A 23,246-nucleotide genomic window follows, 5' to 3' on the forward strand; every position below is an offset into this window, starting at 1 on the left:
GAGGAAGGGAAACTCGCTCTTTCCCAGGTCCCATAGTTTTCCCATAGAGAAAACTAGTTGACATGGTTTGGGTTACATGCGCATTTCAGAATAACCCTAGCAGTCAGTAGGATGGACTCCTTCAATTGGCCAGGGGTCACAGGTTTTAGCCATGTAGAAATGGGATGAATAGGTGAGGTCAGCTCCACTTGAATTATGACTGGGGCTTGATTCAAGATTCGAAAGAGAGGGTCTGTTATCAGAAAGGAGGGAAAAATGTACTGATAGGAAAAGAAAAAAATTTAAACCAAACTAAAACCAGAAATAGATATTCGTTCCACATATGTTTGATAATTTTTTTAAGATAAATTTATTTATTTTATTTATTTATTTTTGGCTGTGTTGGATTTTCGTTGCTGCATGTGGGGGCTACTCTTCATTGCAGTGTGTGGGCTTCTCATTGTGGTGGCTTCTCTTGTTACGGAGCACGGGCTCTAGGCGTACGGGCTTCAGTAGTTGTGGCATGCAGGCTCAGTAGTTGTGGCTCGTGGGCTCTAGAGTGCAAGCTCAGTAGTTGTGGCACACAGGCTTAGTTGCTGTGTGGCATGTGGGATCTTCCTGGACCAGGGCTCGAACCCGTGTCCCCTGCATTGGCAGGCAGATTCTTAACCACTGCGCCTCCAGGGAAGCCCTTCTTGTGCTTTTTGAACTGAGAGAAGCCAATGAAAAGATGTAAATTTGATGCTGCTCCCATGTAATTTGCATTATCTGCAGAATGGGGTTTATCTGGGACTGGGATAAAAGAAGCTAGGGATGGAGTTGGACATAAAGAACAGGACTTAACTCACTTACTGATCATTTCCAAAGGATTTTTATTAAGATTAATTTTGGGAGGTAAATGATTTCTTCTGTGTTTAATCTAATTTGCATAAATCCCCCTTGCCCATTTTATTTACATTTTTTATACTTTTCAAACATACCCCAAAGGAAAGAGAATAGTAACTCTCGTGGTGTCCATCATCTAGCTCCAACAATTGTCAACATTTGCCAGTTGTATTTTATTCCCCCACCACCTCCCATTTTTTTGGATTAGAGCATTTTATAGCAAATCCCAGGTAACATATCATTTCATCCAGAATACTTAAGCATGAATCTCTGAGGTCTAAAACATAAATACCATGCCATTATCATACCTAACATAATAAACAGTAATTTCATAATATACCTCGTCCATGTTCTTTTTTCCTTATTAGTCTCAAAGCATATCTTTCTACCATATATTTATTGGAGTCAGAATCCAAACTTCAAGTGGCATTTGGTTGATATGTCTCTTAAATCTTTTATTCTTTAAATGTTCTCCTTCCCGTCTATCTCTTTTTTTGTGCCATTGATTTGTTAGAAAAATTGAGTCATTTATCCTGTGGAATGTCCCACCTTCTGGATTTGGTTGATTGTTTCCAGGAAGGATTGTTTAACTTGCTCTTCTAATCCCTTATGTTTCCCGTCAAATGTATTTATATCTATCTTTGCAGTCTTTGTATTTTTGAGTCATTTTTTAAGAGCGTTAATAGATTTTATCCTGGTTAGTAGACTCTAGGTTTGCATAGGGAAATCTTAGAAATGACTATTTTTAGAGTTGGATAACTTAGCATCTAAAAAAATTGGGCAGTTTATTTTACATATTACTTGTTATACAGCTGAGTAAAATAATAATGATTTCAAACTACTTTGTTAGAATAAGCAGTAATTGTTTAGCTAGTTTAGTGCTCAGACTGAAGCCTAGATAAACCTTCAAGTTCCTTAGTAGATTTAGTTGCTGATCTAAGGACTGCCCCATTACTTGTTAATCACAAGTTCACCTTTGTGTTTGACACCTTTGTCAAACTGTGAATGGAACGCTTCCTGTAACTGAAAAAGCTTAATTGGGAGGGAAGGAAGAACTTCACATGATTTCTAACTTTTCCCCATTCAGTGCTAGTTTTTCAGTTATCTTTTTATCTTTCTCAAATAGCTCTGGGCTCTGAATCAAAAAGAATGTCGAAATACCATGTTTGGCCATACAAATTCAGTCAATCACTGCAGATTTTCACCAGATGATAAGCTTTTGGCTAGTTGTTCAGCTGATGGAACATTAAAGGTATGCTTTTGTTCATTGTTAAAATGGGTTGTAAATAATTTTATTGTTTTACGGAAAGAGGTTTCTGTTTTTCACATTTCTACAGAAAGCTTCTTCCTTCAACTTCCAGGAGCATATTTAATATAACTGTAATTGGTTGTCATAATGATTGCTTATTAATGGTTTACTACCTTATGCTTTAAAGTTCATATAATTTTAATTCTTAATTTTTAAGCATGTATTTCATTTATGGTTTCATAAAATCTTTTGAGATCTATGGGATCAAATTTGTAAAGGTCCTGCTTTTATTTATCATTCATTTATTCTGCCTTTTATGTTCCTGTATTCCTGTTTTTGCGAAATCTTATGGGGGAAAACTCAGAGCTAGGGAAAAAAGCTTATTCAGCCTCCTGAAAAAGAACCTACGCCACTTTGCCACTTTCTTTTTTTTTTTTTTTTTTTTTTTTTTGCGGTACGCGGGCCTCTCCTGTTGCGGAGCACAGGCTCTGGACGCGCAGGCTCAGCGGCCATGGCCCACGGGCCCAGCCGCTCTGCGGCATGTGGGATCTTCCCGGACCAGGGCACGAACCCGTGTCCCCTGCATTGGCAGGCGGACTCTCAACCACTGCGCCACCAGGGAAGCCTCCTATGTCACTTTCTTATTCCTCTCTCCTGTCATTCTGGTCTCCTGTTTATTGATTCTCCTTTCTTTGGTGTTAAATCCAATCCATCTTTGACTTCCTCATCTCTTGGTCTACCTTTTCCCCTCCCATTCTGTAGCGTTTGCTCTGGTTCATGCTGTTATACCCTCATGTGTGATAGCAGCCTTCTAAGATATACTCCTCATCCTTCCTTATCCCAATATGTAGATGCTAGATTAACTCTCTACCTCTGTTTTCATCTTGCCGTTTTTAGCTGGAATACATATGTACCAAATTCTAAACTGTGGTAAACCCAGGCTCATCAGGCACACCTCTAAGGCTCTTCACTTTCCATCATTCTGCTACCTCTGATCCTGTCCAGTACATTAATTGTCACTTCTGGGCAAGATAATTTTGGGGGCTTATTTCAGCTACTGTCCCTATATATGTTTCATTAGTCTTTTTTGGAATTTTTTTGGCCTCCAATTCACTTGTCTCTAGTTTTTAATGACCCTCAAAACTTTATAAATTTAAAAAATAAATGCAAAGCCTTCTTCAGAAGGTGTTCTCTTATGACATCCATCCATCTGGTTCTGAGAACAAATATATACATATCTACTATATACCTGTATCTCTATATATCGATAGATGGAAGCTGCTTGGTCTTCTGATTTCCACTTATAAATTTGTTATAGGAATTTTATGGGTAGAATTCTACTTGATATAATTTCCTTACATCTAGTAGATGTTGGAGCATTCTTAGAATATTCAGCCAAATGGATCTGGCCTCTATGACATATTCTCTACAAATACCAAATATCTGTCTCTTCTTTGGGATGACCATATCAGAGGATTTTTTGGAGGCTCAGTGAAGGCAACCGTCTTCTGAAAGATTCTTCTAGTCCTATGAGCTTGTTATTTCTTGGTTTTTACTAAGTGAATGACTTCAGAAGGCATTTTTATATCTCAAGGAAGGTTCTCCTTTTACCTTATCTCCATTGCTAATGCAAGTTCTGGGAAGATTCCATTATTATTAGTTTGCTTAATGTTGAAGAAAGTTGTGAAACCAGGCCATTTATCTGTTCTACAAGTTTGAGCTGTGTAACTCTACTGGGCCTTCTTTGCTGCCATTTGTTTCCCGAACTGAATTCACCATAGTGCCTGTTCCAAACCTTTTCTGCTGTTCTTAAGCCCCTAACAATGTCACTGTATCTCTTTCATTCTATGGAGATAACCTTACCTCATACCTATTCAGAAGGTTGACACCACCCAAGAGCTCCCTGCCATGAGCCCTCTCAAAAATTGCCATAAGAAGTCTCTACTCCCCTTTTTTTTCTCATCTCAGTGCCCAGGAAGTCCTCTGCTTGTGCCTACTGTTCCTTTTTTTCCTTCTTCCCCTGAGACCTTGCCTCATTGGTTATTTCCTCTCGATGTTGCATCTTTAGTTTTTTTTCTCTTTTGAATCCTTTCCCCCAGCCTACAGATGTTCTTGGCCCTTCCTAAGCATTATAAAACCAAAAAGTGAAAAACCTTTGATTCTTCCTTGATTGTGTTATCCTCTGAAAGAGTCATTCAGTTTTTCTTTTTGACTAGACCTTTATGACTAGACTTCTTAAGTCACCTATACTTGCCTCAACCTTCTGACTACTTATTCATTACTTAACCCTTTTTTAGCCTGGTCCTGTCTTCCCTGTATTCCCTTGAAGAGTAAAATCCAGTTTTATTTTGTTTTCATTCTTTTTGTTGTAAAATCTAATGCTCTTTGGATGAGTGTGGAATCCGGTATTTTTCTTTATCCAGTCCTTATTCTTTTGGTTGTATTACACCCCCTTCTGTTTCCTTTTTGAAACTCTACTCATTTGACATCAATGTTTTCTTCTTTCTCTTTCTGTGTCTCTAACCTCTTCTTTAACTCTTTTTCCTGCCCATTAAAATATAGCTGTTTCCTCAAGATTCTAATCTTGACTACCTACCTCCATCACCTTTCTTCCGTCCCAGTTCAGCTGGTCTTGTGGCTTCAGTTCTTCTCCCTTCTGTGAGTGACTTTCAGATGTGTTCTCTCCAGCCCTCATTTCTCTTATGTGCTGTGTCCTGCATCTTTAACTGCCTGCTCACTGCTGTCACTTAGATAATATGCCGGACCTCAAACTTACTGTGCTCCAAACTGAACTCTTCATTTTTTCTTCCCCAAACTTCCTATATGTTTCAGGATTTTGCTTAGATCAGTGTTTAGGATTTTTACATCATTGTGACTGATCACAGTTGGGCCATGTAGTATATGTTGATTTTTTCCCCTTTTCCTGTACAACACTTTGTTTTCTTTGGGATTAAAGATGTTGTATATTTAACAATGAAGCTTTGTTTTTTTCATTTGTTTAATTTTTTTTAAAGGTTGACATTTATTTTTTAATTTTTAAAATTTATTTATTATTTATTTATTTTTGGCTGCTTTGGGTCTTCATTGCTGCGCACAGGCTTTCTCTAGTTGCGGCCAGCGGGGGCTACTCTTTGTTGTGAAGTGCCGACTTCTCACCGCAGTGGCTTCTCTTGTTGTGGAGCACGGGCTCTGGGTGCGGGCTTCAGTAGTTGTGGCTTGCGGGCTCTAGAGCACAGGCTCAGGAGTTGTGGCTCGTGGGCTTAGTTGCTCCGTGGCATGTGAGATCTTCCCGGACCAGGGCTCGAACCCGTGTCCCCTACATTGGCAGGCGGATTCTTAACCACTGCACCACCAGGGAAGCCCAAAGGTTGACATTTATTTATTTAAATTTATTTATTTTGGCTGAGCCAGGTCTTAGTTGCAGCACACGGACTTATTTGTTGTGCATGCGAACTCTTAATTGCGACAGGCATGCGGGATCTAGTTCCCCAACCAGGGATTGAACTCTGGCCCCCTACATTGGGAGCGTGGAATCTTCCCACTGGACCACCAGGGAAGTCCCCCTATTATTTTTTAAATGTGCATACCACTAATTCACCTTCAAACTATCCCTTGCCTAAGTTCTTTCTTAAATAATTTAAATGTATCAGGTATTTGATTTGACATTTTCTCTTCTTAGAAATAACTTTCTTAGAGGGTTCTACCTTGCTCCATTATGATTGGTGGTACTATTCCCAGTGTTCAGCTGCCATCCTGGGAGTTCCTTTTGCTTTTTTCTTGAGTTGAAACCCTTGTTTCCTGAATTTCTTGGTTTACCCTCTCTGCTTGGTGGAAAATCTCCTCTAGCTTTCTAAGAAAGAATCTCTGGGAGGTAAAGTTTTGAGAACTTGTCTGTCTAAAAGTGTCTTTCTTCTAGCTTCATACTTAATTTATATGTGTGTGTATATATATATATATATATATATATTTTTTTTTTTTTTTCGGTACGTGGGCCTCTCACTGTTGTGGCCTCTCCCATTGCGGAGCACAGGCTCTGGGCGCGCAGGCTCAGCAGCCATGGCTCATGGGCCCAGCCGCTCCGCGGCATGTGAGATCTTCCTGGACCAGGGCACGAACCCGTGTCCCCTGCATCAGCAGGTGGATTCTCAACCACTGCGCCACCAAGGAAACCCATTAATTTATATTTTTGACTGCATACAGAAGAAAGTAATTTTTCCTTAGAATTTTGGAGACATTGCTTGCTCTCTTGTCTTCTAGCTTCCAAAGTTTCTCTTGAGATGTTTGATGCCATTCTGATTTGTATGTGATCTATTTTCCTGTCTTGAAACTTTTAAGATCTTTTTTTATTCCCAGTATTTTAAAAAATTAATGATAATGTGCCTTGGTGTGGGTTTGTCTTCATTTATTGTGCTTGGCACTCGATAGCCTCTTTCAATTTGGAAATTCATGTCCTTCAGTTCTGGAGGTTTCCTTTAATTATTTGACTTATTCTTCTCTAGTTTCTCTTTCTAGAATGTCTATTAGGGATGTTTTCTTATTTTTCTCTTTCCTTCATCCATTTGTCCTACTTTTTGGAAGATTTATTTAGCTTTATTTTTCACTCCTTCTATTGTGTTTTTAATTTCTGCTATCATATTTTTAAGTGTACCCATTCTTATGATCAGTTTCTTTTTTAATATTATTCTTTTTTCGTGGGTACAATACCTTTTATATTTTTGTGGGTATTAGTAATAGTTTTTTTTTAAGGTTTCATATTCTTTTATAGTTGCTATTTTTTCTGTTTGTTGGTTTTGGTTTCTGTCTGCACTTGAGAGCTATATCTTACTTGCCTGATCCTTGGATATGTGCTCATGCTTAAAGAGTGCAGCACTGGGACTTCCCTGGTGGCGCAGCGGTTAAGAATCCTCCTGCCAGTGCAGGCGACACGAGTTCGAGCCCTGGTCCAGGAAGATTCCACATGCCGCAGAGCAACTAAGCATGTGTGCCATAACTACTGAGCTTGCGCTCTAGAGCCCATGAGCCACAACTACTGAGCCCGTGTACCACAGCTACTGAAGCCCACATGCCCTAGAGCTGGTGGTGCTCTGCCACAAAGGGCAGCCACAACAATGAGAAGCCCGTGTACCACAATGAAGAGTAGCCCCCGCTCGCTGCAACTAGAGAAAGACTGTGCACAACAATGAAGACCCAACACAGCCAAAAATAAATAATAAGAAACAGACAAACAAACAAACACATTTAAAGAGTGCAGCACCAAAAAACTGATAGGAAATTGTGAACTTATTTATAGTGGGTTTCCCTGTAGTGTTATCTGGCTGTCATTTTTTGATGGTGAACTCCTAATGTCAGACTCTTTAAATCTTTTGTCTTGATCTGGTGGGGTATTCAGAGAAAAATCTTCAGTCTCCTTCCTGTAGGGTATAAGTCTGGCTGGCAAGTTCTACGAAGATATCTAGGCAGAGATGTCAACACTTGGAATATAGACTTTCTCTTAAATTCCCTATTTTCAGAATGGTGACCCTGCTCTCAACTGTGTTGGGTGTAGATTAACCCTCTTTTCTTCAGCCAGAGTAGGGCAATCTGGATGGCAGAGTAGGGGAAGGGATTTCAAGGGACTTTCGATGATTCCTCCTGTGTTAACTCCATCTTTACTGGAAGGTGCTAGGCCCAACACTTCCTGAGCCTTTTGGGGGTTCTCTGGTGTGAATTGGGCTACTTCTTGGCTTTCTCCACTGTGAGCTCAGGATTCAATTTTAAGGAGTCCCCTTATCACTTGTCTTTTTTCTTTCTAGCCTTTATAGTTTTGTCGCTCTAATATCTTCCTCCATTCTCCTTTACTTTGTGAATTATGCCTAGGGAGAAAAATTCTCTTTACTGTTGTTTTACGTGGGTTTTGGGAGGGTGTGGAGATGAATGTATGTGTTCTATCTTCAGAACCCTGTTTCTTTCAGTAACGCTATTGTCTCTACTCACCTGTGCTTGAAACATGGGAATAATTTGTCTTTTCACTTAAAATGTATTTATTGATCATTTATTGAGTACTTACTATGTGCCAGATTCTGTACTAGGCATCTGGTTTTTTTTTTTTTTTTTTTTTGCGGTACGCGGACCTCTCACTGTTGTGGCCTCTCCCGTTGCGGAGCACAGACTCCGGACACGCAGGCCCAGCGGCCGTTGCTCACGGGCCCAGCCGCTCCGCGGCATGTGGGATCTTCCCAGACTGGGGCACAAACCCGTGTCACCTGCATCGGCAGGCGGACTCTCAACCACTGTGCCACCAGGGAAGCCCTAGGCATTTGGTTTTTAAATAGTTTAAAAAAAAATATAGTTCCTGGCTTGAAGTTGTTCAGGGTCTAGCTGGGGAGAAAGGTAAGTGAATAGGCAAACCATGAAAATGGTAAAAGTATGTGGAGGGGGCTCAGAGCAGGCAGTGGCTCTGTGGGGGAGTGTGCAGGCTCCTGCTGCTGCACCCAGACTGCACTTGTTCTCGCTTTTCATTGTCTGTGCTTTTCCATTTTGTTCTTTAGCTTATGGTGACCCCTTAGCCTAGACTCTCTGGTATTTTTTGGTATTGAAATCCATCTTAAGTCCATCTTAAGTTGGTATAAAGTAGGCTGATCTTCTGGGAGGAGAGTGAGGTGGCCCCCTCTGCAAAAAGTGTTTCCTCAAGCCCATGGCTCTGGTAAAGCATTCCCACTGTGCTGTATCTTTTCCTCTCAAATGACACATCTGGCATATCTTGTGTTAGAGTCATTTATATGTTTGTCTTACCTCCTTTACTGGCCTATAAACTCCTTGAGAGTAGTGTCTATATCTGATTCACTTATATAATCTCGAAGTGACTAGCATCGTGGTTAATAAATGTGTTCAAGATGATAAACCTTTGCTGTGTCCCTTCAAATTGAATTAAGACTTCTCAAAACTCAAAAGAAAAACAAGTTAAAAGTCTTCAGGGACAGGATTTTGATTTCAGGTATGGGTATCAGAATGTGATTGTAGAGCACTAACAGCAGGGGACAGACATTGCTGCACTCTTGGTAAGAACTGCCGTGTTTGTGGCAGCTTTTACTGTTAAGCCAGTATCGTTGGCTGGTTCACACTGATACAGTGACGTTTACTAAGCAGAGGTCTTGAAAAATGATTCTGGATAAGAGCATTTCAAGGTCAAAGTCTTGTAAAGCTTTTATTTTCCGAGAGGATGAAGAACCATAAAATTATTTCCTGTCCCAAATGGCTCTGTAATCTTCTAAGTGTTTTATAGCATATCATGTTGGTAAGCATGTGTTTTTCAGGCCTTGATGATAAACTGTTTCAAAATGTGAGTTTTATTTAAAAATTGCCATTTGAACCACACAAGGACCAGGGTTCACATGGGCCTTGGATATAGTCCAGTGACTTGCTCAAAATGAAATGCTGGTATGTACTTGGTCCCTCAATATGTGGAATTTCATCACTCCTTGGATAGTGGCTAAGGTCAGGTCCACATGCAGAAGATGTAGTTTAGATAGATGTAGTGAAATTGGGTTGTGTTAGTTTTCTTTTTCTTTCTTAAATCCAGGCAGTGATTGCTTTGTTTTTCGTATTAAGAGGGAAACAGAGTGTGATTTCTCATATAATCTGACTGATGTGACTGAAGCTTCTGGCACTGATGTTCAGATTTTCTCTCTTCAGTGTCAAGGAGGGCTAACTACTTTAGATGTCTCTTTTGGTTCATCCAGTTTACCTATAGTTATTGCAAGGGGAAAGGTTTTGGTTTTGGCTGTATTTCTAGTGTACATAATCTTTAAACTCAAGAGAGATTTCAATGTGTGCCTGGCCAGTCAAATTGGGTTTTACCCTGGGAGCTGTGCTTTGGAAGCTGAGTTAAAGCCTGAGAAGCAGCTTTTTTTGTTTTTAAATCCTTTTCCTTGGCCAACCCTTGGTCTGTGTATGGCAGCCATTATCATTCTGTGGAACTGGGACACTGCTCAAGGCCCAGGGGAGTGAAGATGGATCTTCTTGAAGGCCTTTGTCATTTGGGCTGCTCAGGTGGCTCTGTTAGCGAGTGAGGTTTAGTCTTTCATATCCCATTCCTCAGGATCCAGTTGTTTTAGAGCCCTGTCTGACCCCACCAAGCACACAAGGTGGCTTGCTTCCTTTCAGCATATTTTTGTTTTCTATTTTCAGGGACTTCCTTATGTCTCTGATGCTCTGCTAGGTTATAACGCAGCTTGAGGGGGTGCCTGTGTGTAGTGTCTGTGCTGTGCATGTGAAGCAAACCTCATGCCTGGCCCAGCAGAGGGCAGCCGTGGCAAGTCGTGAGTCTCTTCTTTCTTCCACGCTCATTCTTGCTGTCAACACCTGATCTTTAGCCTCCTCCACACCATGCAAGGCTCTTTTAACATTTTGTGTAGTTTTACATTCTGCATTTTGGGCAGTGCTCTTAAGTTTTTTCTTTTTAGGAAGGTGCTGAATGAAACTGGAATACTTAATTTAAAAGCCTTATGAAAAGTTATGCATAATTAAAAATAAGTCATTAGATGAACTGAATAATTTGTGTGACATTTAGGCCAGGTGGAATTCTAGAGGTGTGATTTGAGATCAAAACAAACTTAAACGTTTTTTTATTTTTGTAATTTGAAGCTTTGGGATGTGAAATCAGCAAACGAGAGGAAGAGCATTAATGTGAAGCAGTTCTTCCTAAATTCAGAGGAGCCTCATGAGGATATGGAAGTGATAGTGAAATGCTGTTCATGGTCTGCTGATGGTGCTAGGATAATGGTGGCAGCAAAAAATAAAGTCTTTGTAAGTACCAGTATTTTAAAAAGCCAAATTTAGTCTAATTTAAAGAAAATTGAAACATCTAATTGATTTTTGCATTTTATACTGTTCATTGATATAAAGTATAGCTGAACGAGTTTGGGCAGATGCTCTAACCTCCCATAGTTCTCAGAACTATGCTTCAGGGAATGTCCATAGGCCTTGTGAGGAAGGGTCTCCATGGTCACGGGTTTGGGAAATATTATGTGTTACTTTCCGCTGTTAGAGGTACTTCAGTGTGTACAAACATATTTAAGGACTCCGGAGTCCTACAATAAAGAAACAATTTATGTTGTTTAACCAGTGTTTCTCAAATTTATCTAAAATATGGATGGAATGCTTTCTGCATTACTCTCCCCCCTTTCCCCCATTTGAAATACATTGGTTTAGGTGATTTTCGAAGTTATTTCTTAGCTGTAAAATTTTATGATTTGGTGACTGAGAGAAATACTTATCAACAACTGAAGAAGTTTGTGAAATTTCTATGAAGTAAATGAGGAAGATATGCAAAGAAAGGTAAATGGCAAAGAAATGTTTCTTCTTTATTCAATTCAAGTGATAGTTTACATTTGTAGTATTCAGAGTGCTCTTACGTATAATTTCTTTTGATATAAATATACAAAGGGCACAGCAGATTGCAATAGCCCTATGATAATAATGAGGCAGCTGAGGTTCAGAGCAGCCAAATAATGTATCCAAAGTTACACAGTGATTTGGAGAGCCGGGTCTTCTAATTTAGGGCACAGTGCCATTCCATTCTGATGGTAATTTTAAAGACTTAAATAAGAGATATTACAAGTTTATTCTGTTTTATTTTAAGCTTTATTGAGGTATAATCGACATATTATAAAATATTTAAAGTGTATAACGTGATGATTTGATAAACATATACTGTGAAGAGATTCCTCCCATCAAACCAATTAACACATGTCAGCTCATGTATTTGCCTTTTTTTCTTTTTCTTTCTTTTTTTTTGTTGAAAACATTTAAGTTCTACTCTCTTATACTATGCAATGTTATCAACTATAGTCACCATTTTATACATTAGATCCTCAGACCTTATTTATCTTATAACTAAAAGTTTGTATCCTTTTATCAACCTCTCCCTATTTCCCCCACCCAAGAGATTACAGTTTTAAAGAACACAGTTGAAATATACATATAGTTGGGGCCTTCCCTGGTGGCACAGTGGTTAAGAATCCACCTGCCAATGCAGGGGACACGGGTTTGAGCCCTGGTCCAGGAAGATCCCACATGCTGCGGAGCAACTAAGCTCGTGCGCCACAACGACTGAGCCTGCACTCTAGAGCCCGCGATCCACAACTGCTGAAGCCTGTGCGCCACAACTACTGAAGCCTGTGCGCCACAACTACTGAAGCCTGCGCACCTAGAGCCCATGCTCTGTAACAAGAGAAGCCATCACAATGAGAAGCCTGCGCACCGCAACTAGAGAAAGCCTGCGCACAGCAACCAAGACCCAGTGCAGCCAAAGATAAATAAATTAATAAAATAAATCGAAATATATATATATATACATATAGTTGTATAAAAACTGAGGGGCCATTTATATTATTGATCTAGTAGTTATGACCCTTGGATCTTGGTTGCTTATAGGTTTTTACCCCTTTAGCAGGAAACCAAAGAAAAATATCTCCTTTTGTCTTTAAGTATGTTAAAGTCTGTAAGAACAGAAAGGAACCACTACATTTACAAGATGTGAAGATTTGTAAAATTTGCCATTTTAACCATTTTAAAATACACAATTCAGTGGCATTAATTACATTCACAGTCTTGTGCAGATATCACTACTTTTACAAAATTTTTTCATTGTCCCAAACAGAAACACTGTAACCAATAAGCAGTAACTCCCTATTCTCTCTCTTCAGCCCCTGGTACCTCTAATCTAAACTATGAATTTGCCTTTTCTAGATATTTCATATAAGTGGAGTCGTACAATATTAATCCTTTTGGGTATGGCTCATTTCGTTTACCATAACGTTTTCAAGGTTCATTCATGTTGTAGCATGTGTTAGAACTTCATTTCTTTTTATGGCTGAGTAATAATCTTATATGGATATACTGTATTTTGTTTATCCATTCATCTGTTGTTGGGTTGTTTTCACCTTTTGGCTGTTGTGAATAATGCCACAAGAACTAGTGTACAAGTATCTGTTTGAGTCCCTGCTTTCAGTTCTTCTGTGTATATACCTAGGAGTAGAATTTCTGGATCGTATGGTAATTTTATACTGGGCTTTTTGAGGAACCACCAGACCTTTCCATAGTGGCTATACCATTTTCTGTTCCCACTAGTAGTGTACAAGGATTCCAGTTTCTTTACATCCTGCCAACACTTGCTTTTTTCCATTATTAAAAATTATAACTGTCATATTAGGTGTAAAGTGACATCTCATTATGGTTTGGTTTGCATTCCCCTAATGACTAATGGTGTTGAGCAAAATTTGAATGTTTAAAATTATCTGTCCAGTGAGAGAGGAAAATAATTTTATATTGTGTGAAATGCTTTCCTGTTTTAAAAATCTATAGGCCAACTCTTTATTTTACCATGCTAAAATAAAGCTGCCCTAAGATTACCCTTAACTACATATAGATTCCAGTTCTTACTCTTTGGTCTCTTTATTCTTTTCCTCTATTTCTTTCCAATTCTCTTGTGTTATTAGCCCACTCCTATTATTAGGTCTTTTTGCTACCCAATAATTGGGACAGCTGCCTATTCTGTACTTGCCAAGTTTCCTCTATGACTGTCAGCCACTAATTTTTAAGAACAACTTGTCCTGGGAAGCATTTTAAGTATGATTTCCTTTCATTTATCGTTGGCCCCTGATGCCATGCTGCTTACCGTCTATGTGTGCTCACAGGGCTATGCATTCACAAAACATTTTCATGGCTTCCACTGGAAACTTTTTTTTTTCCTTCCTGAAGACTATGGCTTGGCCTTAAATCGTTATACTGTATATTGGTATAAACGTTTTTATCATTTGGCAAAAACTTTGGAAGAGTATATTCATCATGTAAACATCTTTCAAAAATTGAAATGAAGTTTGAATTACTCAAAAATAGCTTTTTTTGGTTCAAAAATGGGAAAATGATTGATAATGGAGTAATTTAGGCTCTGAAGAGAAATAGAAATGATTGAACTAATTTCATTTTAGTAAGCCTCTGCCCTATATTATTTTGATCATCTTCATTTATGAGTAGGCATTTTCTCTTTTGAATAAACGAGCATTAGGGAGAACTGTTCTGTATATTAATTTGGCTAGTCCATTCATATATTCACAAAGGTTTTATTTCTCCCTAGGCTAGCATGATCATCTGTGATAAGTTTTCCTTTATAGGAAACATGTTTCAGGATGAGCAGTATTTAAAAAGTATATGTATATTAATTTATATATTTTTAATGAGTTAATAATTTTGCCAATTATCAGTAATTGTAGTATTTTTTTTAGGACTTATACTCTATGTTTGAAATGGGAGGGTATTCTTTTAGAAATAAATTTAGATTCACTTTGGGTATAGCTTATCTTTTAACATATTTACTTTTATAGATATCTCTCTATTTTATGTTGACAGCTGTTTGACATTCACACCAGTGGCCTGTTGGCAGAAATCCACACAGGCCATCAGAGCACTGTCCAGTACTGTGACTTCTCCCCCCATAACCATCTGGCAGTGGTGGCTTTGCCCCAGTACTGCGTGGAGGTGAGTAGTTGAATTTACTCTGTGAAGTCTGGGTCTTCAGAGGTACAAGGATGACAAAGAATGGGTTGCTTAAACCATTAACTGCTGAGGATGTTTGCTTGAGAAATTACAGAGTGTTTTCTTCATAGCATAATGACCTTTAGCTTTAGGATATTAAGCCGCATTAACAGCTTTAATACTTTAGCAGTGATTGAAGAATTGGTTTGACAGTAAATAGAGAATGACAGCATCGTTCACCAGGCATTTATCGAACAGTCAGTATGTGCCAAGGTCTGGGGAAACAATGGCATGACCATTGGTTTCCTAGGCAGAAACATGGCATCTCTTAAATATGGGCACAGACTCTTCTGTAAAAGAAACGATGAGAAATGAGTCCAGTTCACATTCCTTAGATCATTGAGAAAGGTAAGATGGAAGTTAAAATTAGAATTGGTTAACCTAGAATTTTCATTGCTAAGCACTAATGAATAAAATGATTTCTTGTTTATATTTATAATTTTGCCCTTAACCTGATGGATTTTATACTCAGTGTCTACACCTAGAAGAATTCTACCCAGTGAGTTGCTGTATTAATTTTTTCAAAAGCAATGAATTCCCTGATATTTTTTCTCCATAGATGGATTAGTTTTTCCAAGCTTTGTTACTACTCATTCCTTGAGTTTATCTTACCACCAAGTAATTTGAAGCCCCTTGTGATTACAGTCCAAGAAGATGGGTTTGGGCCTTTATTTGGAAAATAGGGAAATTCATTTGGTTCACAGGCTACCTTCAAAGGAAGCTTGACTATGGCAAGCACTTCTTCAGTGTTCTGAGCCTGTTTCAGTGATTTTTTAGTGAGTTCACCAACCTTGCCCTATACATGAAGGTATGGCTGGAGAGTGGCTGAGCTATATAGCCCTTCAGCATGGAGATACAAGCAAGATGAGAGTGAGTGGATAAGCTCTGTAAGCTGCTCCTAATTCTGAGTACAGCAGTGCAACTAACACTGGATAACTTCCCTGTGAGAATCTTCCCATTGGAAGCAGAGGCAATGAGTGTGAACGAGCTCCAGTCCTGTTTGCAACAATGGGAGAGAGTAGGTGCTGTGGGCAGTGTTCTCTTCAGCAGAGGCCTTGAATCGAAAGATTCAGAGCTACTAGGAGATCTTACACCTTACCCGTAGATCCTCAAGGTAGGCATGCTTGGAAATTTCCCCTTCCTGGGTTTTGTCTGGATTTTAGGAGGAGTGGAGGAGCAGCCCTTCTTGTGGCCTTTCCTGTCACTTCTAAAATCCTTACCCCTTGATATTCTTAAAAATCTCCTGGAAACATTGTCTTTCTTCTTGAAATATAGGGACTTAGTTTTGGAGGCTGTGAGTGACAAAGAAATGAGAGAGAGCAAGAAGGGAAGAGAAAGAAGGATTTTCAAGGGAGATTTTTCAGTTGTGGAACCAATTTCATTTCTGGCCTTTAGCTCTGTATGTCCCAGATTGGACTCCAGAGATAAGGCAGAGAAAATTTCACATAACGAATTGGTAACCATAGAACTCACTGATTGAAAACTACTGGGCATGTGATGAAGTACTTGTTTTGTCCATGCTAGTTCTGAAATCATAAAGTAGGTCTGTAATTCAGAATGTAATGAGAGGAACTCAGGCACATATGGTACTTCATTAGACTGGAATATATTTGAGTAATTTGCAGCAGAACTCAGGACAAAATACAGCCAGGCTAGTGATAGACATTGACAATTTGTAATAAGCATGAATAACAGGAGAAGTATATACATGTACAGTTAGCACATTCGTTTGTTTTAGGGTTTTGCAGTCATTTGAAATGAGGATTAGATGACAGTGGAAAGTAAAATATGGAAACCACTTATGTTCATCCTATTATTTTTTTAGATTGATTTTTAAAAAATGGATAAAACATTTGTATGACTCCAAATCAAAGCTTTATAATAAATTTTATTCAGGGAAGTCTGACTTTCATCCCTATCCCTTCCCTGCCACTCTCCCTCCCTACCTTCTGAAGGTAACCGTTTTTGTCTTAACATCCTAATGTTTCTTTTTGCATGTATAAACAGATATCTATATGTATAATATATAGCCTTATATATCCATCTATATATATATCACGTCTCTAGAGTCACATTTTTTATCTCATTTAGTATAGCTTGCATATATATATATATATATATATATATATATATATATATACACACACACACACAGAGAGAGAGAGAGAGAGAGAGAGAGAGAGAGAGAGAAACATACATATATACCCTTCTGCAGAAATGTATATACCATTCTTTGCTTTTTTGGTGTAAACAACATATCCCAGAGACTAGTCGTTATCAGGGTGTTTTTCTCATTACTTTCTTAAGATTGCATATTATCCCATTTTGTGATTAATGCAGTTTATTCATTTAGTTCCCTATTGATGGTCATTTGAGTTGTTTCCAGTTTTTTGCTGTTAAAAATAACAATGCAGTGAATAATCCACACAAGTTATTTTGTATTTTTGTGAGTGTATTTTTGGGCTATATTCATGGAAGTGGAATTGCTGGATCATTCTTGCTATTTTTAATATTCTTGATATATTCAAAATGCTTATGAATGTGATTTCCTATTTGTTGTGTTTATTCTGTAGTTGTGGAATATGGACTCATGTTTAAAAGTAGCTGATTGTAGAGGACATTTAAGTTGGGTCCATTGTGTGATGTTTTCTCCTGATGGATCATCATTTTTGACGTCTTCTGATGACCAGACAATCAGGGTGAGATATATTGAGATTTTCATTTTAGACATTTAATGATGGTAAGCTAAATCTCCTAGTTAAGAAATTGATGGGAAGTATTGAGAGAAGTAAAACAGGAAACTGCTGGTTTCATATTTATCCTTGAAAAGAGCTATTATGTGGACTATAGCAGTCTCATTCATTCAGTACATGTTAATTGAGTGTTACCATGGTCCAGGTGCTGGAGAAGTTCAATGATTAAACTGTATTTTGGTTAATTTAAATATATTACATTTGAGTCCTCAGAGTAACTTTTGACTCTTTCCATTACCGTGAATTCCCACATCCAATTACTTGCCAATTCTAATGGATTCTATTGATACCTTTCCATTTTCTATCATTTCTTTCTACTTTTCCATTTCAAGTTTAGGTGCTCATTAGCTGTTGCCTTTCTTGTATTAGCCTCTGCTACAAGTCTTTTCTTTCTTGGTTTTTTACATGCTGCTTGCAAGGTATATTCCTCATGTACAATACAGTCATGTAATTTTTTTTTTTTTTTTTTGCCAAGTGGCTTGCAGGAGCTTAGTTCCCTAACCAGGGATCGAACCCGTGCCCCCTGCAGTGGAAGCATAGAGTCTTAACCCCTGGACCACCAGGGAAGTCCCCAGTCATGTCATTTTTGCTCAAAACAGATAGTAGCTCCCTTGTCTACCAAAGTATTGGGTTGGCCAAAAAGTGCCTTTGGTTTTTGAGTAAAAATAAGACACGTTTTTCATTTTCATCAAGAACTTTGTTGAACAACTTATTCACCCTTTTCGTTCCACTACCTTCTGCCATTTTTCCAGGCAACTTCATAATTGCATCTTCCCAAAACTTTTTATCTTTTTGAGCAGAGAACTGTTCCAGGTGCCTTTTACAGTCTTCCAGGGAATTGAAATTTTTTCCATTAAGAGAATTTTGTAAAGACCTAAGTAAATGGAAATCTGAAGGTGCAACATCTGGTGAATACGCAGATGAATCAGAACTTCCCAGCCAAGCTGTAACAGTGTTTGCCTGGTCATCAAAGAAACATGTGGTCTTGCATTATCCTGATGGAAGATTATGTGTTTTCTGTTGACTAAGTCTGGATGCTTTCCGTTGAGTGCTGCTTTGATTTGGTCTAATTGGGAGCAGTAATTCTTGGAATTAATCGTTTGTTTTCCGGAAGGAGCTCATAATAGAGAACTCCCTTCCAATCCCACCATATATGCAACATCACCTTCTTTGGATGAAGACCAGCCTTTGGTGTGGTTGTTGGCGGTTCATTTCGTTTGCCCCACGATCTCTTCCGTTTCACATTATTGTACAGTATCCACTTTTCATTGCCTGTCACAATTTGCTTTATTAATTAATTAATTAACATCTTTATTGGAGTATAATTGCTTTACAGTGTTGTGTTAGTTTCTGCTGTATAACAAAGTGAATCAGCTATACGTATACATATATCCCCATATCCCCTCCCTCTTGCGTCTCCCTCCCACCCTCCCTATTCCACCGCTCTAGGTGGTCACAAAGCACAGAGCTGATCTCCCTGTGCAATGCAGCTGCTTCCCACTAGCTATCTATTTTACATTTGGTAGTGTATATATGTCAATGCTACTCTCTCACTTCGTCCCAAACGGAATGTTTCAGTAGAGAATTGCATGTGGAAATATGATCAAGAAGGTTTTTTTTCACTTATGTGGAACCCAAACATTAAAGCAGTGAACATATTCAAGCTGGTGCAGGTGATTTTCAACGCTTGATTTGGATATTTTGAGTATGTTGGCTATCTCCCGCATGGTATAACGTTGGTTGTTGTCAATTAATATCTCGATTTGATCGTTATCAACTTCAACTGGTGTACCCGACTGTGGAGCATCATGCAGCAAGAAATCTCCAACACGAAACTTCGCAAACCATTTTTGACATGTTTGGTCTGTCACAGCACCTCCTCCATACACTGCGCAAATCTTTTCTTTTGTGTTTCAGTTGCGTTCTTTTTTTTTTAAAATAATTTAATTAATTTATTTTTGGCTGTGTTGGGTCTTCCTTGCTGTGCACAGGCTTTCTCTAATTGCGGTGAGCAGGAGCTACTCTTTGTTATGGTGCATGGGCTTCTCATTGTGGTGTGGAGCATGGGCTCTAGGCACATGGGCTTCAGTAGTTGCAGCACACGGGCTCAGTAGTTGTGGCTCACAGGCTCTAGAGCACAGGTTCAGTAGTTGTGGTGCATGGGCTTAGTTGCTCCGCGGAATGTGGGATCTTTCCAGACAAGGGCTTGAACCTGTGTCCCCTGCATTGGCAGGTAGATTCTCAACCACTGCACCACCAGGGAAGCCCTTGGTTGCGTTTTTACCTTTTTTGAAATGATAAAGCATAATATGCCCAAAATGTTGCTTTTTTCTTCCATCTTCAATATTAAAATAGCTACACAAAAATTCACCAATTTTGATAAGTCTTTTTTTTTTAAATGCATGCTGATATGGCAGTTGTCACATATAGTCTAATAAAATTGTTTCGAATGAAGTTAAAGACACCTAAGTGCTACTAGAGCCATATTACGGAAAAAACTGAACCTTTTGGCCAACCCATCAAATACGTACTCCGAAGTCTGCCATTAAACTTCTCTACAGTACAGCCTATTCTCTACCAGTCTGTCTTCTGTTTTATTCCTACAAGTAACCTACACTGAATTGCTCACATTTCCCCAAACACCCTGTACTTCCCTGCTTCTGTACTTTTGCTTATGTATTTTTTTTAAAGGTATTTAAAAAATATTTTATTTATTTATTTTTGGCTGCGTTGGGTCTTTGTTGTTGTGCAGGGGCTTTCTCTAGTTGTGGTGAGCAGGGGCTGCTCTTCGTTGCAGTGCACGGGCGTCTCATTGTGGTGGCTTCTTTTGTTGCAGAGCACAGGCTCCAGGTGCTCGGGCTTCAGGAGCTGTGGCTTGCGGGCTCCAGAGCGCAGGCTCAGCGCTCCGCGGCATGTGGGATCCTCCTGGACCAGGGCTCGAACCCGTGTCCCCTGCATTGGCAGGCGGATTCCCAACCACTGCGCCACCAGGGGAGCCCTATGTGTTTTCTTACGTTTGGAATAACCTACTTCTCTGTATCTTTCCTTGTCGAAAACCTAACAGCCCTACAAGTCCCCTCAAGCTTTCAGTGAAGCCTTTCCTAGTATTCCATTTGGGGAAATGTCTTTCTGCTTTAATGCTATGTGACTGTGTGTCATTTTCTTATGGTACTTATCAAATTGTGCCTTGAATTTAAGCACAGAGTTTTCTTTTTAACATCTTTATTGGAGTATAGTTGCTTTACAGTGGTGTGTTAGTTTCTGCTGTATAACAAAGTGAATCAGCTATATGTATACTTACATCCCCATATCCCCTCCCTCTTGTGTCTCTCTCCCACCCTCCCTATCCCACCCCTCCAGGTGGTCACAAAGCACCCAGCTGATCTCCCAGCACAGAGTTATTTTAAAACTCTTTACCACTAATGCTTCACTGCCCCTCAGACTTGTTCACACATCTTAAATTATAAGCTCTTTGAGGCCGGAGACCCTGGTTTGTCCCTGTAGCATCTAATACAGTGTTTTGTACAAATTTGTGTTTAGCTAAAATTTGTTTAGTATTTACTGTATGCCAGACATTGGGCAAAGTACTGTGCCTGTGTTAATTTGCTAATTCTCATAGCAGTCCTTTTTTGCAGCTGAGGAAAGTCACAGAAAGGTTAAGTCAGTGCTGTTTAAAGTGCCAGTCTCAATGAGGTTGAGCCAGAATGTAAATCAATGCACTGCTTCCTTCATAAAGAAAGTCTTGTTTAAAAAAATCAACTGTATCATAAGCATACTGTTAACAGTGTGTTTAGTGATATAGCTGATTTGCTCCTTATCTTGGTATCAAGCAGTGAGAAACAGCAGGAGGTCCTTATCTTTGAGCAGCACCAGGTTAAGTAATCTGCCCAAAGTCACAACTTTCAGTAGAACTAGAATTCATACTAAGGCATTTTGATTCTAGCATTCATTACTCTTAATAATAACTGCTTCTTCCTATACTATGTAATTAATAAATTTTTATTGTTGAATTATAATCTAATTGAAAATTTTCTAGCATTATAGACATTTGGAGAGTGAAGTATGATTGTATATTGTTTTTAAGACTAAGACTTGTCTTTGCATTATTTCAGAGAATGCAGTTATCTTACTTTAGTATTTTAATTTCTTAATCAGCTCTGGGAGACAAAGAAAGTATGTAAGAACTCTGCTATAGCGTTAAAGCAAGAAACAGATGTTGTGTTTCAAGAAAATGAAGTGATGGTTCTTGCAGTTGATGATATAAAACGTCTGCAAGTGAGTATTTTTTAGAAAATAGTTGGAAAAAGTGTTTTGATTGAACTCTCAATTCAAAATTTTTCTTGTTTGTTTTTGGACTTGATCATGTGTAATTGTATAGTATCTAACAGATGATCAGTAGGTATCAGTTTTATAGATATGTGGGTCTTGAGCTGAGGCTCACATATGCTAGTATTTAGAATTAAACAAGGTGATACCTTGCTTTACCTCATTCCTCTCCTGTTAGTAACTGGAAGACAGGGGGCAAGAACATGTGAGAGAATGAGATGAGATAATGGAATGGAACTAGAGTGAAGAGAGAAATGGAATAGAGAAGAGGAGAGGGAAATAGAGGGAGCGCGCACATGAAAGGTGTGAAATGTAGCAAGAGCTTGAGACAGACTGACAGGGTAGGATGGAGTTTAACAAGTTCTAAAGCTGCAAAGCTCAGCTTGATGTAGTAGAGGGAATAGTGACTGTTCACTGAGGAGACCAAGGTACAAGTTCAAGCTTTATCGTCAGCCAGTTCTGTGATGTTGAGTAAATAGCATCACTTCTCTGAACCTCACTTTCTTCACCTGTAAGGTCCTTTTCATTTTCAAAAATCTGTAAGCTGCTTTATAGGGTCAAGGTGGAATCCAAACTCAGGAAGCAGAGATCTGGGAATAAATTGTCTATGGCGTGTGGTAATTTCTTCTCATCTGCTGTGTGGGTCAGAGTCAAGCTGTGAGACTCCTCTAAATATGGCTTGTTTTGTATTTTACAAGTTTTACTATTGTCCTGAATGTGTCGATGAGGAGCTCCTAATGCCCTGTATTTCTGGGATGAATTGGGATGTGGAATTGAATGTGATTTCCTCATTACTGATTTTTAGCAGACTGATTCTTCCACTCGGGGTTTTTTCCACTACAGTTTTCTTGTCAAGTTCAATGCTTATATTACCTTTATTAAATTTGTGCAACCTTTCTTTAATAGTTGTCATAACTGAGACTTCAAGAAGTCATCTGACTATAAAAATATTTTATTCTATGTCATTGATTGTGGGAGAGTTTAGAGGACAATTAAACTGACAAGTAATAGTTCCATTTAAGTGAACATACATTTTCTTAGTCACTACTTTAAAAAGTATGGAAATTGATTTTTGAGGGAAAGAAGATAATCACCTTTTAGTAATTCAGTCTTCATTTTGAATGTCTAATAGATCAGAACATGCCGGGTAAAATATTGTAAAGGAAAAGCTATCTTGATTGATTGACCCTATAATCTTTGTACCTGAAACGAAGGTGACTGCTTATTTCGTATTGAAAAATAATTCAAGACTTTTAGGTTGTAATTGTAGTTAGAGGGATAGATCTGACAGTTAGTTTATTTAAGATTGGGAAATATTTTCCCAGGTCACATGTTTTAGTTGAGTGATAAGGTATTTTTATTAGTGGGTTTTTAAAGAATAATCATTAGTTTGGTTACAGGTTATGAAACTTGGTACTCTTAGTCTATGCATTACAACCCAAATTGTGCTAATGGGTTGTTCTCCAATGCCTCCTCCTCCC

The 23,246-nt window shown here is 38.7% G+C and overlaps 1 protein-coding gene across 4 annotated transcripts in view; it reads left to right on the forward strand.

Moving 5' to 3' along the window:
- APAF1 (apoptotic peptidase activating factor 1) overlaps positions 1–23,246 on the forward strand; it is a 90,909-nt gene that overhangs the window by 41,586 nt on the left and 26,077 nt on the right. For all 4 annotated transcript variants that reach the window (XM_082850767.1, XM_082850770.1, XM_082850769.1 and 1 more), the window contains 5 exons: positions 1,991–2,116; positions 10,736–10,897; positions 14,501–14,629; positions 17,260–17,385; positions 21,595–21,714. In XM_082850767.1, the coding sequence (XP_082706893.1) occupies positions 1,991–2,116; positions 10,736–10,897; positions 14,501–14,629; positions 17,260–17,385; positions 21,595–21,714 (663 nt within the window). The remainder of the gene's footprint in view (positions 1–1,990; positions 2,117–10,735; positions 10,898–14,500; positions 14,630–17,259; positions 17,386–21,594; positions 21,715–23,246) is intronic.

Source organism: Leucopleurus acutus (assembly GCF_964270905.1).
Source record: "Leucopleurus acutus genome assembly, chromosome: 11".
NCBI lineage: Eukaryota > Metazoa > Chordata > Mammalia > Artiodactyla > Delphinidae > Leucopleurus > Leucopleurus acutus.